The 13,586-nt window shown below is 40.9% G+C and overlaps 1 protein-coding gene across 1 annotated transcript; it reads left to right on the top strand.

The window, feature by feature from the left end:
• Window positions 1-1,544: 1,544 nt before the first annotated feature.
• On the top strand, window positions 1,545-8,968 carry msl2b (MSL complex subunit 2b). The gene is made up of 3 exons (XM_085419221.1): window positions 1,545-2,828; window positions 5,145-6,511; window positions 7,354-8,968. The coding sequence occupies exons 1-3, from the start codon at window positions 2,687-2,689 to the stop codon at window positions 7,651-7,653; spliced, it is 1,809 nt and encodes a 602-aa protein (XP_085275347.1). The 5' UTR covers window positions 1,545-2,686; the 3' UTR covers window positions 7,654-8,968.
• Window positions 8,969-13,586: the final 4,618 nt, after the last annotated feature.

Here is a 13,586-nt window from a genome sequence, read left to right as displayed (position 1 = left end):
TCAGTTTAAAACGGGAATACTAGAACTTTGAAACTTACAGACGGGCTACAGCAATGGTTTTCATCACTGATTCGTTGATTCTTTTTTATTACATGATTAATTATCCAATTATTAATTATTTAAGATTTCAAATGTTTTGTTTTGTCTAACCAGCTGTCAAATGAATGAAAGTTTTTAGCTCACTATTAGGCTTAACGAAAAAGAGCAGAAAGTGATTACATTTAAAAAGCTGAACACTTATTTGATAATTAAAATTTTTAATTTCATCAGTTATCAAAGCTGACCAACTGTTTGTGCTGTGACTGGATGGTAAGGTAGCATGCTGTTGAAAATGCATCTTCCGCATAACTCAACAAGACAAAACGGAAAGTCCCTGGTGGTCAGCAGCCTTGCAGACAAAGAAAAAAAAAAGAGAGAGGAAACAGAAGGTAATTTCTGGGATAGTTCATTGATAGATATCAGCTTGTTTCAATCAGACAGGCTGCCATTTTTTAAGACTAGTTTGACTTTTCCGTGAGTATGTATTTATATCCTCTCTTTCCGTGTTCCCCCTTCTTTGGTCAACCTTCTGGTTCTCAAACACCACCACACCGTGGTTTTATCTCTGAACTGCACCGAGTTCTCACCACGCACGGAAATACAAAGGAATAAAGTGTGACGTAGTTAACACTGTGGATACCAAAGTAAAATTAAAAGTCAAAATTGCAATAAATTGCAATGATATAGATATAGAGAATTTAATATGGAGCTTCAAATGAGCATAGTATGTCATTTTAAAAAATAATATAGAAATAGTCATTTTAGGCTAAATTCCTTTTGTGTGTGTGTGTAGAAAAATATAATCTATTCATCTTTTAAACTAGCCTACCCAGTTATAATAGGGCATAGACGTTGGGCAGGTCACCAGTCCATTTAGAGTTTGACCCCAGTGTGAAACTGAAGAAGTCATCAGTTGAATGTAACTAAGTGTAATAGTATTTCTCAATAGGAAGTCACTGCACTAACAGCAGTAGTGAAACTGTGCCTTACACTTACAATGGAAGGATAGTCTTTCAGATTTTTGTCTTTTAATGGCACATTTTTTCCACATGTGACATACATTATACCAGCATACCAACTGTACCAAAAAGAGTACAGAAGATGAAAGCTGCCCACTGGATTTTAAGTCTAGTTGTGAAGTCTTAAAGTGGGCACTTTCACTGCCATCGTCATGTTTAGAAAAAATGAATGTAATCTAATGACTTTCTTACTGCCTTCTTAGATATAAAGAAGAAATGAAAACGTCATGTGAATATCAGAAATATCAGTCACTATTCCTAAATCAAAACCAAGAATAGGTTATGCTTTTTTCAACAAGGTGGTCTTTGAAAAATAAAATATCTATCTATCTGGAAGGTTAATTTTCGTTTATTATGTTTAAAAAGTGAAATAAATCATCTCAATATGTTAGATCTACCGCTCTTCCTTTTTTTTTAATTGAACCGCCTTATCCGAGTTCTCGCGAGATGTGAGAAACAGCGCCCCCTTGTTTATGTGTAGGAAACGCGATGGGATGTGTGAGGACTACTCAGTGGCTAACGATAGCAAGGTACACAAACAGGGAAATTAATCATTTTTCTCTCCTTTGATATTCGGGAGGTCTAAAGAAAGCTCCAGAAGGATTGATAAACTCCCCTTTTCCCACCACATTCCCACCAAGGAGGGAAACGAGAACGAAAGACTCCCGATAATCCCGCGAAGAGGGGAGCGGCCTTGCTTTTTTAGCCGGCTTCCCGGCGCAGCTCTGACGGCTAGCACTGTCACCAGAGCCCGGTGCTTCCGCTGGCTTGCTCGGCTCCACACGGATAGAACCGCGGCGGCTTCGATATTATTTTTGTTTCGGACGCCACCATCTGCTCGTCCGCACGCTAGCTCCCCTGTCTAGGAGCGGGTGTCGGCGTTTCTCTCCGAGGAGGAGCTTTTGAAGCCGAGGCGGCCTGTTTTGTTTTCGAGCCGCCGTGAATCTCTGCGAACAATAACACAACCATAACGAGCCTGCTGGGGCTGCACCGAGTGAGGAAATAGGAGCCGCTGACGCCCCGGTGTGGGGTAATTGATGCTCTGTGTGACACCAGCTCAACTCGGGACAGGCATGCATGTGGACTATGGGGATATCATGGGAGTACGATTGCAAACCGGGCCACTTTGTCACAGAGTAGCCTGCTTGAATCTCGGAGCTGCTAGCTAGTTAGCTAGCCAGCTGTGTCTGTGAGAAGCGTTAAAAAGGCCACTGGCGACGGAAGGAGTGCCTCACGATGCTTTGTCTTAATTTAAATTACGTATGGGAAGGAAACGAACCGAAACGGTGCGCATGAAGCTGCATTTTAATGCAAACAAATCTCCGATCGGAGGCTGCGGTGATTTCAAAGCTAAGACAGCGCATTGAAGATGGATTGGATGTGACCGGGGATGACTAAACCTGGATCTTCACTCTTCATGTGGGATTTATCTAGCAACCGGGAACTGAAGCCGTGACATCCACCTATATGCCCCCTTCAAAGCCCCCACCGGACTCCCTTGATAAAAACAGTAATTTTATCTCACGGGAAGCGGGAGCTGCGGGTAGTTTGTTTATCCTCTTGTGTGACTTTGGTGTGTTTTTATTAACGTATTAATACATCTGGAGCGCCGGGCCCAGACAGCTGAGATGAACCCGGTGAATGCGACCTCTCTCTTCGTGTCTGCGAGCCGGTCGGTGCTGCAGTGCGACCCCCGAGACCCCCGGGCTCTTGCGGAGCTCTGCAAGCTCCTGCCGTTTTTCCGCCAGTCCCTCTCCTGCTTGGTCTGCGGTAAGTGTGAGTTTATATTATAGTTTAATTTAACAGCAAGCCAGTGTATATGTGTGTGTTTATTATTGAGAGGATGTTTTATAGGTAACGTTGTCAGCTGTCTTAACAGTGGGAGTGAGCCTTTAAATGGTGCTGCGTTCAAGCACTGACGGAAATGTCTGAGTACATTACAAAAGAAGTCAGCAGCATGGTGGAAACTGAGCTGTCGCGCATATGAAGTGTTGTACTTGAATATGTCTTGAAGTGCTTGTACTTTACTTAAATTTAGAGCTGGGCAATGAACCACATTTAATTGCATTTACGATTTTGGCTCCTGTGGATCATGAAAACCAGGTAATCAAACTATAGCCAGTATTATGTCTGACGTATTTGGCAACTACTGTTTGGATTTTTTTTGCTGGGTCGTAGTTTTAGGAAATCTGCTTAACTTAAAAGACAAACATGTTTTTATTTTTAAGTAAGTTTAGTAAATCCAGAATCCCCCTCCCCAGAGCGAGTGCTTAAAAAATTAAGTTAAAATTAAATGCTTCTTTCCATATGAACACATTAAGAACATTTTATAGATATATTTTAGTTCACATTTAGCTATTTATTTGCTGTTGCTTACATTTAAAGGAAATCCTTTGAATTAAAGACACCTCCCCCCTTTTCTTTTTAACTTTGAATGAGTGTGATCTCAATACTGACTAAATAATTTGTTTTTGTTTATGCATTTAGTTATTGTTATAACTAACAGGTTCTGTTTTAAATTTGTAAAAAAAAATTTTAAATCAAGCTGCATTGTTAAACTGCTGTATTCTCCAAAAGGTTGTTTATATGGTAAATTCCGAGGTGTCATGAACGCATCTTAAGTCACAGCTACACCCATCCTGACACACCCCCTTCTGGGTGCTGTTTGGCAGCATCTGGGCGTTTCTCTGGTTCATCCTGTTGAATAACAGCCCCTTCACATGCTGGATGCTGAGCACCTAATCTGCTTTCTCACCCTCCTCCTCCTCAGATACAGAAATGTTCAACTCCATCTAGGAAAGGAAAGCAAAGGGAGTCGTTTAAGGAGACTGCTCCTTACAGTGTTTACTTCACTGAACTAAAACGAACTTTAATAAAAGTATAGGGAGCATTTCTTCGGCTGGATATTAAAGTCAACCTTTTAATGTATATTTAATACAGGGTTTTCACCGCCAATACAAAATGCATTGCATTTCCCTTCGGCCAGAGTGAGTGTATATACCATTTCCAATATAGAGAGGAAGCTGTGGCTGCTGTTTTTGCAGGTTCTCAGTAAATGGATGGTTTGATGAATTATTTATGCATTTATTTACGTAAAGGTGATATTTATGGTGCTGTGATTGCAAGAAGACTGAGAAACTTCCATGTCCTCTGTGATGGATGGCTATAATAGTCTTTATGACATTTAAATATAGAGTTATGCTTGATTTGTCAAACAGGCAGAGCCGTATGTGTAGGCCTGCTTGTTTCTTGTGAATGGAACTTCATCCCTTCCCCCTCTTTTTGCAGCTGCACTCTCTAGCAGGAAGCTCCCCTGAAAGAGAGGCTGTCTTTCACTCTGGAAAACCTCCAAGCACAGCTCAGGTTTACAAATACATGTCAGTTTAGGAAGCTGTGGCAAAAAGGAACCAATCGTCTGTAAATAAAGCCATAATTTATCTCATGTTAATGATGATTGCTGGCTTGTTAAGGATTTTATTACCAGGCGTGTTGCTATGTTTATGATTTTACATGCATATAAAACATTTTTGCTATCCCCAAAGGAAAATATACACTTTTAACCTTTATCAAAGGACCGTAAACATTAACTAGGGTAATGCAGACTCATTACCTTAAATATATGCAGACCACATGCTGTGTCATTTATTTTAAAAAAAACACACACAAAAACGGCAACCTCACTTTGAACTTGTTATGATAAATACTGATTATTGTATTTATTGTTATTTGCAGAAGTGTGCAAATAGGCATAAATTTGCTTGAAATCTATTAGCAAATTTAGTGTATTCGTTTTTTTAGTGTTTGCACAGCGGTATAAAAGGAAGAGAACCCATCAGTCATCTTCTTCTAGTGCCCCACCAGTGTCCAAAGCTGAGAGGTGGAGTGACACCCCCCCATGGACATCATTACTCGCCCATTCACACCCCAAAGGCTTATTTTACACCAGAAATAAAAATTCATGCTGTCTTTTCTGGATCCTGCAATGGCCACTTAATCATCTATGTGGGCTGTTCTGCCTGTTCCTGTGATATCTGCAATTTCATTCATGTTTTTTTTTACCTTTTCTCCCTGTCCTCTCATGCTCAGGCAACCTGCTGCAGGACCCCATCGCTCCCACCAACTCGTCATGTCAGCATTACGTCTGTCGAGGCTGTAAGGGTCAGAGAATGCAGCTGAAGCCGTCCTGCAGCTGGTGCAAGGACTATTCCCGCTTCGAGGAAAACCGGCAGCTCTCTTTGCTCGTCCACTGTTACAGGAAGCTCTGTCTCTACATCACACAGTCGCCACTTGCACCACACATAGCCAGCGCTGCCAGTGACTCACCTGACCTGCAGGCTATCCTCAATGAGGGCCTGACATTGGCGGAGAGTGAGCCAGAAGCGGAGGATGTCTCAGACTCTGTTCGTTTGTCACAGACCGTGTCGACCTCTGAGGTGGGTCAGCCCGATGGCGGTCCAGCAACAAAGGAGCTCAAGGTGGAAGAACCGAGCCCCGTGGGCTTTAACGGACTGCATGACTGTAACGGCCTGGTCAGCTCAGACAGACTGCACCCCATCACCACGAAGCAGGAGAGCTTCTCAGAGGAGATCCCAGTGTGCATGAGTGTTACAGGCACTTCAGAGACGGGACTTTGTGACATCGGCGCTTTCGGGGACGACCTGAAACACGGCGGGGGGCCACTACTGTTGAGTGTAGAGGAGGTGCTCAGAACTTTAGAGACGGAGTCTGACCTTGACCCTTCACCTGAGCCCAACTCTCAGCCAGGCTGCCACCCCTCTGTACCTCAGTCTAGCCGAAACGGGCCTCACTGCCCATCAGGCCAAGACTCATCCCGCCTCATCGCCTCCCTCCCTTCAGAGAACAGCTCCCGTGGCCTCCAACCACACCCGCAGCCCTCACTGCAGCCCCCTCCTCAGCCCTCTGCAGTCACCCCCCGTATACCGCTTCGCTGCCACCGCAAACGCTCCCGCTCAGAAAGCGACAGCGAGAAGGTGCAGCCCCTCCCTATTTCCAGCCTCCTACGAGGGCCCCCCATTGGTGCCAACAGTTCCCCCCACCACCCCAACCCTGGTGCCACCACCAAACAGGAACCTAAGTTCCCTGCAGCAACGCCTCACCCCCACCTAGCCCCGGTACCTAATGGCAGCACCCCAAAGGTGGGTAAGACTGTACTTGTCCCCAACAAGGCTCTGAAAAAGACTGTGGAGCACCACGGTGCCGCCAAGAAGTCGTACACCAAGGCCAGGCAAGGGGCCCCCAAACCCCGCACGCAGCCCCGTGACAGAGTACCCCCTCACCCTCACGCTCACCCCCTCACACACCCACCCAGCCCCTCGAAGCCACTGTACAAGAAGCCTGTGGAGAAGAAGGGCTGCAAGTGCGGCCGGGCTACCCAGAACCCCTCAGTGTTGACCTGTAGGGGGCAACGCTGCCCCTGTTACTCAAACCGCAAGGTGAGAATGCTCCACACACCATCCATACACTAATAAAATCGCTTCTGTTTGTTATCACATCAAATTGAAACTAATTGCATTGTATTGAAGTAAGAAACTGGCATCTCTGTATGAAAATAATCATATTAAACTGTAAATTCAAATCAAAGCAATGGACGGCTTTTGGTTTTCTGTAAGTTGTGTGTTGAGTGGTAATAGCTGCTCTCAACTGTAAGGTGGACATAGCCACTGAAAACTGCACTTTTTTCTTAATGGACAAGAGGGAGTGACTCCAGCCCTCAGTTCCCCTTTTCTGTGCCTTCAGTAAACACTTTCTTGGTGACTTTATGGGCTCGGTCACTAGTTTATGGTCATATTGAATAAAACATTAAGTCCGTATTGTAAATTATGATCATTGTTACAATCAGAAAGTAGGCTTATCTCAGGTTTGCTGACATGCTGTCGGTCAATAGGCATGTACTCGAATGTCACCAGCTGATCATTATGCCATAAACGCTTAACTTGAGGCTTCATTACTGGACTTCACCCATCCACGGATGACATCACAGTGGCTACATCCATCTTTTATATGCAGATTACACAACAGGCAATCATTTTGAAGTGTGTAGAAGTGATGAGATGTCTTGAAAACTGTTAGAAGGCAAATTAAACTTAATATTTACTTTTTAATAATACCTTTATTTATATTTGAAACTTTAAAGGTGGTTTCCAAAGTTCGTTAAGAAACAAAAACATAATGTCGAAGTGAACCAGAAGACCAATAAAACGCGCAGCTATAACCCAAACATCATCTATTATGTTGTTCTTTGTTAAATGTTATTGATCCCATTCGGTGTTCTCAGGCTTGCCTGGACTGCATCTGTCGCGGCTGCCAGAACTCGTACATGGCCAATGGCGAGAAGAAGCTGGAGGCCTTTGCCGTGCCAGAGAAAGCTCTGGAGCAGACCCGGCTCACGCTGGGCATCAACCTCACCAGTATCGCCGCAGCGGCCCTGCGCAGCCCGGCCACCAGCTCCCCGGGCAACACCCTCCTTAACGTCACCACAGCCACGGGGGCGCCTGTCACGGCCGCCTTCCTATCTGGGGCGGGGCACGACAACCGGGGCTATGACGATTCGCTGGAGATGCGGTTTGACTGTTGAGGTCCGGCCCCCCCTCCCCTTCCGCGGTCAGTAGTCACACACATTCCCCCACCCCTACCACCACCACCGCCGCCCCTCCCTCACCCTGCTGGGTGGCGTCACCCATCGGTTCGTACAGCGGCGGAGCCAGAACAAAGGCAGCTACAGTGACAGGCGGCAGCGAGGGTCACCAGCTGAAGCTGAGGAGGCGCCCTCCATCCAAACGCCCGAAACTGCACCATGCTTGTGGTCTTGCATACAGAGAAGAGAAGAAGAAAGAGGAGATGTAGCGTTACTGTATGTGCAGAGATTTCATTTCAGTGGGTATAGAGGGGTTTATTTTGTTGTTGTTTTCTTCTCTACTATGGGTAATATGTAGAGCATGTTGTGTAGCTAAGTCGGGCGTGCTGACCACGGTCACACGGCTCTCAGCGTGTGTGTATGTGTCTGTGTGTCCATGTCTGTGTGTGTGTGCGTTGAGCATGTGAGTGTGTATGGGAGGGTTTTATTTGAAGATGAACCTTACTAGCAGGAATGGAGACATCGTCACCACCACCTTCATCAGAGACTGGTGTAATTTATATATAAGAGAGAACCTTTTGTACATGGACTTATCGGTTTCCATTTAAGAAGACATTTTATGATATATTTTATAAGTTACTTTAAATCCAATGGAAGCCGATGTAAAGCGGGGAGATGTCTGCATTCAACCAGAATGTTTTCGCACTGGTAAAAGTAGATTTTGTAAACCACCAGAAATAAAAGCTCTTATACGTAAGGAATAAAAATGATTAAAACCACCAGCCGAGTTTTGATTACGTCTTTTGAATGTTTAAAGATCCTGAAGCTTGGGGAAGGTTGGATGATTTGGTGAGTTTTGAGGCAGGAAGATGGTAAAACTTCAGCACTTATCCCACTTTTTTTTTTATGTTTTGTTGTTGTTCTTACTTGTGTATAAAAACTCTGGTTGATTGCAGGCCCTGTGCACTGCTTTTCCACAAGTTTTTTTTGGTTTCTGGAAGCTACACACTTGCTGCTAAATACTACAAAGGACTCAAAAGGAGGAGAGCACACCTGTTTTCCTTGTCTTGTTTTGTTTTCTTTTAAATAAAAATGCGTTAACAACATTTGCAGTATTTATTGGACGTCTCCTAACGTAGAGGTTACGTGTTGGGCACCAGTTTGTTTCCGGTTAAGTTCTTGTCGTCGTCCTCTTCTTAGCGTTAGTTTCTGGTGTCTCCAAAAAGGGTTTTGTTCTCCCTCTGGGCATTTAAATACCTGTAATATAACTGTAACATATTTCCACAAAAAAGAAAGAAAATCAGAAACTTACAAAGTGTTGTGTGGTTATTTGTTTCTACCCTTTATCACTGAGATTATGTTGAAAGTATTTATTGATCTGTCGGCACTGCTGAAGTTAGGCAGTAGAGGGCAGTGTTGGACCTAATGCTGCAGTAATTATTTGGCACCAGCAACATGCCTTGGCTAGAAAGCAGTTTTGAGCCACTTTGACTGGACTACAGATGTAACTGTAAATGCCTTTGTAGTAATAAACCTTTATGACGTAAAGGTTAAAACAGCAAACACATTTTATAAATTTAGACCCACAGGAATGATTTTGATTCAATGAAACTTGGCTTTAATTGTGACTGTGGGAACAATCCAGTTCTCTAAAACGTGGCAATGCTTTCTTCATGTAATTTTATATCAGTAATGTTTAGGTTACCAGTGGTTTATTCTGCTACGTGATTTGCAGAGAAGTATCAATTCTAAGTAAGATAAGATCAACTTGTCCAAAGGTTTGGATATTCTTTTGTTACAACAGTCAAAAATCAGCTTGAACACAACAAATGTAGAACAAATAGCTTAATGAGTAGAATGGTATGTACGTAAAAGAATATGAGAGAACAACTACGTTTATTTTGTCTAATATTGTCAAAACAAATCTGAAATCAATGTAAATATCTTGACGTTATACATAAATAACAAATAGTGCAATAAAGTGACTTTGTGTTGTCACATTACAGGGTTAAAATAAACTTAAATAAACAACCTTAGAAATTTTCTTGTAAAACTTCCCGATAAAAATGTCGTGAAAAATAAATAAAATCACAGATTTTATTCATGTCAAGGTTTATATTCTACACAGCTCATAAAGAATTGACTGGATATCAGGAAATCTTTAATGGAAGACTTTAATGTAATTAAAAATTTAAAAACAATTTAACTGCCATCCACAAAGTCTAGTTTAGAAGCAAGTGTTGTTACTTGGTAGCATTCTTCTTATTACACGAGTTTAAAGCATTTTCAAAGTGAACCGTATTATCATTCCTCAAATTTACTAAACAAATGCCTTTGTAGAATCACTAGTAAATATAATTTAAAAGAGAATTTAAAAAGGTTGTCAACATATCCCCAAAATGTGATTTTAAAGAACTTTTATTGCCTAGAAGTTAAACAATCACACACTACATATGTGTGTGTCTAGAAATTATTAATTGCAATTTCTGTTCTTTATCCAGATGTTTACATCCTTTCTCAGTAATCTTTCATATCTCAATATTCACATTTTTGTGGATCATGTTTACAACTGTCAGTCGAGTGAGAACAAGTCTCCAATATAATATGTTCTGCTATTTACCAAAGCTTGTTAAATACTTCTATTACAAACCTAAAAACTCTACAAAATGGAAACTTTTCATTAGATTTAACTTCTTTTAAAATTGACATGAATAAAAATATAGGTAATCAATAGATTTTGTCCCAGTTCCTTCTATATTATTACAATTCTAAGTAATTTCTGGGTTAATTTCTAATTATTTATTCTCTAAGGCAAATAAGTTTGTGCAAAATGTTAAAATAGTTATAAATATTGCCACAATCTTACCAATCATTTTTTAGCGTAATTATTAAACATGATGTCTGATATACTTGGTTTGTTTCATCTTCTTCTGCATTACTTAAAATCTGTCTCCATGTTTTTAATTCTAACAATAACAAAATAGTTATTTATCATACCTTTATTTAATTCTTTTTCAGACTTTTTTGTGCCATGCCTCTTCTGAATAATATGTCTTGTAAAAAGGAAAAATTATAATAATGATAATCAGTAACAATTTCTTTCTTTCTAATAATAAAACATTTACAAAAATAAGACAAAACAGACACGTACGTCATCACAGCAATCGAAAAGCAAAATTACATCAATTTCAAATTAAAATCTGTATTAATAATGTAATTGGTGAAACTACTGACAAACATCAAAATCTTATATTTTCATATTAAATGAATGTATTTTAAAAGATGCACTAACTTTATAGATTTACATTTTATTTGTAAATTCATGTGTCTTGTTCCTTTAATTCTGAGATTCCTTAATGATTTGGTCTCTATTCATTTATTGATATTGAACAGCTGAATATAAATGAAGTGCTTTACCCCCCCTCAGTCAGGAGCAGACTGAGAACGGTAAACCCCACGAGCCAGCTCTGATGGCATCCCCGAGGCTGTGGTAAAAGCTTTCCCAGACCAACTGGCAGGGATGCTCACCAGGCTGTTCAACCTCTCTCTGACTTATGCCACCATTCCCACCTTTCGGAAGGTTTCCACCACTATTCCCACCCCCCCAAAAAATGGCATAGACAGCCTGATTTTCTATAGCACCATAGCCCTCGTGTCTGTAGTCATGAAGCCTTTCTAGCACAAAGTGTCTCAGCACATCAGAGCCTGTCTACCGCCTCCCTCGACCCCCACCAGTTTGCTTACAGATCGGTCCACAGAGGATGTCATCACATCGCCCTGCAGATCCATCTGGAGAACAGAAAGAGCTACGTGAGAATGGTCTTCGTGAACTACGGCTTAATGTTCAACACCACCATTGCAGACATCCTCACCATCAAACTGCACCATCAGTCTGACCCCCCCCCCCCCCCCCTCTCTTGTTTTGTATATATTTCTCTTGATTGTACATATTTCCTCTGTTTGATATTTATTCCTGCTATCTTACTATTGATAATTTACTCCTGCACAGTTGGTGTTAAGCACCCATAATTTTGTTGTACATGTACAATCACAATAAAGGCTATTCTATTCTATTCTATTCTATTCTATTCTATTCTATTCAGAAGCCCTGATTCATTGTTCTATTCTCTTATGTTCTATTATGACTGTCTGATATCGGGCTCTTCGATGTTGCTTTCGTGTTTCTTATTTGGAGAAAAAAACCTGGCACTTGTCATCTATTTAAATTTAAAATGTAATTTATAACCCCAGGTATTTCACATGAGGTATGATTTGTGCCCACGTTTAAAAAAGTTTTGCAAATTTAAATCATATAAATCACATAGATCTGTGATTTTAAGGATTTTAACCCCCCGTAGATCACAAATAACACACGTTCACACCTTTTTCTTATTTATTCAGCTGCTTATTTGTTTTTTCCCTAAAAATTAATTCCTTAATTACACATAGTGTATTATTACATATATTTTGATTAGAGCTTGGACTTCACCCTCGTCTCCAGTGCAACTGTCTCTCACATAAGACAATGGACAAAAATCCAAAGAGCTTTTTTATTGAATCTTTATTTCACATATTTACACCCACAAAAATTGGATTATTTACATTCACATTTAATTATCTGGCAAAGAATTAAATTCTTAATAACCTGATGAGTGTCCGTTTTTGATGTCTGGCAAATAAACTGAAGTGGACAAAGAGGGCTGAATTTAAGGTACTGGCTTAATTCACATCAACTTCCCAGTCTGATCGGGAGTGAAAGGGAAAAATAGCATGGACTGTTTTGTAGTAGATCCACTTCATAAATAATTAACCCCAAAACACAAATGTGAAACCACATTTTTACACCAAAGCTGGTCCGGAGCATAACATGACTTAACAAAACTTAAACAACCACCTTTACAAAAGTTCAAACGCGTTCTTAAACACAGCGTACGAGAAATGATTGTGCTTTGTATTTATTTACATAAGTAATACAGTGAATGTTGCATTCATGTCTTTTTATGTCACGTTAAACTCAACTAAATCTTGCTGCATCCATCAGTGAATACAACAAAATACCTTTAATGGGGATACTTGAGATTGAATTCATAACCAGATTAAAAGTATTCGTTGCTTAAAGTTACATTACCAGGTGTAGTCTCGTGTTCAGCAGCATCGAGCTGATCATTTTTGTGGTAATGGTAAATATTTGGAGGGGGTTTACATTCATGCCATTAGCAGATGATGATGATGTTAACTATAGCAACTTCTCCAGGTTTTCTGCACCTTAAATTAGAATTAAGATTTTATATTTTATTCCACTCAGAATGAAATTTGAGGCCAGCTGCTTTAAACAAGCAAAAACTGGAGGAAAAAAGCTGTTTGTATGGTTTGTTTGATGCTCTAGTTGCGCATGAAAACAAACATTTCCTTGGCAGGACTGTAGACGTGACCTGGAACTTGTTGGGGAGTGCACTGGTTTGATTCCCATCGCATAAATTTTGAAATCACTTGGTCGCCAGTTTTTACTGACAGCTAGCAGACAGGAAAAACCTGGTCATCTTATTTGTTATATATTCTGTTCTCACGCTTTATTATTTTGAAAGACTGAGTGAAGACATTTGTCAACAGTTGAATTTCTTCTTTTCTGAATCATTAGTGCTGTACCAAACAATAGCTGCTCTGCTCTCACAAATCACTGGGACCTAATACGAGAGATCTGGAAGGTTAAATCAGGCTACGGTCCTATTTGATTGCCTCAAACATTTGTTTTCCATCATGCACCTCTGTCTGGTCATGTCTACTAAGGTTCGGGGCTGCAGAGCATGTGTGAAAACAGCTTTTTAATTTGAATTACCTTGGAAGGCATCTGCTGTGTTGTTCACTACAACAATGTGGAAAGCAGCAGAGCTACACAGACATGAAAACAACATATTTCTGCTGTTTAGATGCAG

The sequence above is a fragment of the Rhamphochromis longiceps genome, linkage group LG9 (assembly GCF_057381845.1).
Source record: "Rhamphochromis longiceps isolate RC_006_pf linkage group LG9, R_longiceps_female_GT1.1, whole genome shotgun sequence".
In the NCBI taxonomy this organism is placed as follows: Eukaryota; Metazoa; Chordata; class Actinopteri; order Cichliformes; family Cichlidae; genus Rhamphochromis; species Rhamphochromis longiceps.
This window is presented reverse-complemented; position numbering and strand designations above follow the sequence as displayed.